The sequence below is a fragment of the Nicotiana sylvestris genome, chromosome 3 (genome assembly GCF_000393655.2).
Source record: "Nicotiana sylvestris chromosome 3, ASM39365v2, whole genome shotgun sequence".
NCBI lineage: Eukaryota > Viridiplantae > Streptophyta > Magnoliopsida > Solanales > Solanaceae > Nicotiana > Nicotiana sylvestris.
The window spans coordinates 83836725-83839638 of NC_091059.1; the positions used below are offsets into that span (position 1 = coordinate 83836725).

Here is a 2914-nt window from a genome sequence, read left to right on the forward strand (position 1 = left end):
ACTTGACTCAAGTTCAAGCTGATTTAAAGATCTCCTCTGAGAAAGTACATGCCTTAGAAAGTTCCCATGCCTCCCTTAAAGTTTCCCTTGATTCTCATTTAGCTGAACATCAAGTGTTAACGAATGACCTTGCTATGTGGGAAAGGGAGTATAAACTTCTTGAGGAGAAGTTTGATTTAGAGGTGAGTTGGGCTTTCTTAAACTCTCGTCGTGATGCTTTAATGGAGGCCAGTCAAGAAAACTTTGACTTAGACTCAGAGTTGGCCAAAGTTTTAGAAACCATTGAAAGAACCCAACAATCATTTGACTTTCCTTCTTCGGCAATTGAAGCTCCCGTAGCTAAGGAACCTGTAAATGACGAAGCCGTTGCTGTGGCAGTTGAAGTTGAAGATGTTGCAATTCCAGCTTCCGAGGGTGAAATTTCTACGGCTTAGTCTATGGAAGCTGAAACTTCCATGACTCTTGCTCCCCTCGTTGAACCTAACACTTCAAGCCCAGCTGAAACCGCTCCTGTTGCTGCTTCTTCAGAAGTTGTCACTGTGCCTGTGGCTGCTTCTGAAAGTGAAATTAATATTGCAACTTCTGATGTGCTAACCCCTTTAGTGACTAGTTAAATTTCCAAACTTTGTTTTTACTTTCTTTGTTGGATGATGGTTTTATCCCTTAGTTATTTTTTTAAGGGATTTTTTGGTAAAAGTCCCCAGTTATCATAATGGGGCACTTGTATAAACTTTTTGTTGACTAAGTTCTTACTTAGTCTTTTTAATTATATCAAGAAGTTTGTTAGTACTTCAATGTGCTCTATTCTTGCCTTTTCCTTATCTACTTAGGACTTATAGAATAGTTTAGCATTTTTATCCTTTGAAAATGCTTTATGATTCTCCTCATGACTTATTAACATGAGGTTTATAAAAGAGGGCCCTTTTATATATTGACACTTAATGAAGAGGACGTCTCAACTTCATAATGGTGTTATAATACGATGAAAGAAATAGGAACACACATGTTTTGTTTGAAACAACTTTGACAAGTTTTTATTCATGAACTTGGACAAGCTTTTGAATATTACATGTATTGAGATACATCTATAACTTTCTCGTAACTGTTTTTCTTGCAACAGATTTTTATAAAGTAAATACTATTCAACAAGGTTTTTCCTTACAACCTGTTTCAATACATAGTCATTACTCTATCTTAATGTATTAGGAAGGGTTTGAGAGGTGATTCCGTTGTTCTCATAGGAAAGAACACTACAATGAATGTTTTGCATCTTCCTTTGTTTTGATAGGAAAGAACACAATGATGAATTCTGAGGTTCCGTAACTTCTGCTCGATACTTGTTTCAATTTACGTCTCTGTCTTACCGCATGTATTTGTGTACAATATGCAGTCCCCCAAGTGTTTGAGCGCTGAAGTATGAAGCATCGAGCACTTGTTTGTTTCTCACAATTTGGTCCTTTTTTCCTAAAAACAGAAAAACATACGGGACTCGGAGGTGCGATTAAAGATGAAGACTGCTTAACCCTAGTGTGTATTTCCATCAGATTAATTTGTAACCCTGGGATGGGAATTTTAGAATATTCCATTTTGCCGTGCAGGTCGTGACTCATCATTTGGCACGATTTAGGGTTTTTGCCTAGCATCTAAAATCGTTAGTAAAATTTTAACAATTCAAAGAAAAATTCTAATACAGCGATACCTGATCGTAGGTACTTTCTTAGAAATAATATCGCTTTAGTTGGACAACATTCCAATGCGAGGGTAGAACCTTGCCATCCATTGTCTCCAACTCGTATGCTCCTTTTCCCGCAATGTCACGAACTCTATAGGGTCCTTCCCATGTTGGACTTAGCTTTCCTGAATTAGCAGCTTTTGTAGATTGGAACACCTTTTTAAGCACGAAGTCCCCAATTTTAAAGAATCTGAGGCGTGCTTTCCTGTTATAATACCGTTCAATTACTTGCTTTTGTGCTGCCATCCTTATTAATGCAACTTCTCTTCTTCCTTCGAGCAAATCAAGATTCACCTGCATCTCTTTATCATTTGATTCCTCCGTTGCTTGAACGTACCGTGTGCTCGGTTCTCCTATTTCAATTGGAATTAAAGCCTCCGCACCATAAACCATTGAAAAGGGTGTTTCTCCCGTGCTTGTTCTTGTCGTTGTACGATAAGCCCATAATACCCCAGGTAATACCTCAGGCCAATTACCTTTTGAATCCTGTAACCTTTTCTTCAAGTTGTTGATAATGACCATGCTTGTGGATTCCGCTTGTCCATTACCCACTAGATGGTATGGTGTAGATGTTATCCTTTTAATTTGCCAACTTTGAAAAAATTCAGTGATTTGAGCTCCTACGAATTGCGGACCGTTGTCGCACACGATTTCTTTTGGTGCTGCAAAACGACATATTATATTTCTCCAAATGAAGTCTTTAACTTCCTTCTCTCGTACCTGTTTAAATGCTCCTGCTTCTACCCATTTAGTAAAATAATCTCTAAGTACAAGTAGAAATTTCACCTGACCTTTTGCTTGTGGCAATGGACCTACGATATCCATTCCCCATTTCATAAAGGGCCACGGGGCTATAACAGGGTGCAATAGCTCAGCTGGTCTATTCATATTATTGCCGTATCTCTGACATTTATCACACTTGGACATGAAACCGTTTGCTTCTTCTTCCATTTTAGGCCAATAATACCCTGCTCGAATCATCGTTTTTACCAGCAACCTTCCTCCTGCGTGATTTCCACAATGTCCTTCATGTACTTCTCTCATCACATATTCTGTTTGGGAAGGTCTGAGACACCTTGCTAATGGCCCACCGAACATTTTTCGATAAAGATTTCCTTGATATAAACAGTAACGAGCAGCTTTTGTACGAAGTGCATAAGCTTTTCTTTTGTCAGCAGGCAT

At 38.5% G+C, this 2914-nt stretch overlaps 1 protein-coding gene across 1 annotated transcript; it reads right to left on the minus strand.

The window, feature by feature from the left end:
- Nucleotides 1-430: 430 nt before the first annotated feature.
- LOC138887596 (uncharacterized) lies at nucleotides 431-2914 on the minus strand. The gene is made up of 2 exons (XM_070169361.1): nucleotides 2524-2914; nucleotides 431-555 (listed from the first exon to the last, which is right to left on the minus strand). The coding sequence occupies exons 1-2, from the start codon at nucleotides 2912-2914 to the stop codon at nucleotides 431-433; spliced, it is 516 nt and encodes a 171-aa protein (XP_070025462.1).

Bases quoted from the DNA above. Each gene is read 5' to 3' on its own strand.
- LOC138887596 (XM_070169361.1), bottom strand. From the start codon at position 2,914: ATGCCTGCTGACAAAAGAAAAGCTTATGCACTTCGTACAAAAGCTGCT. The intron at 556-2,523 runs GTCAGGTGAAAT...TTTCACTTTCAG, and splicing joins TCCATTGCCACAAGCAAAAG to AAGCAGCCACAGGCACAGTG.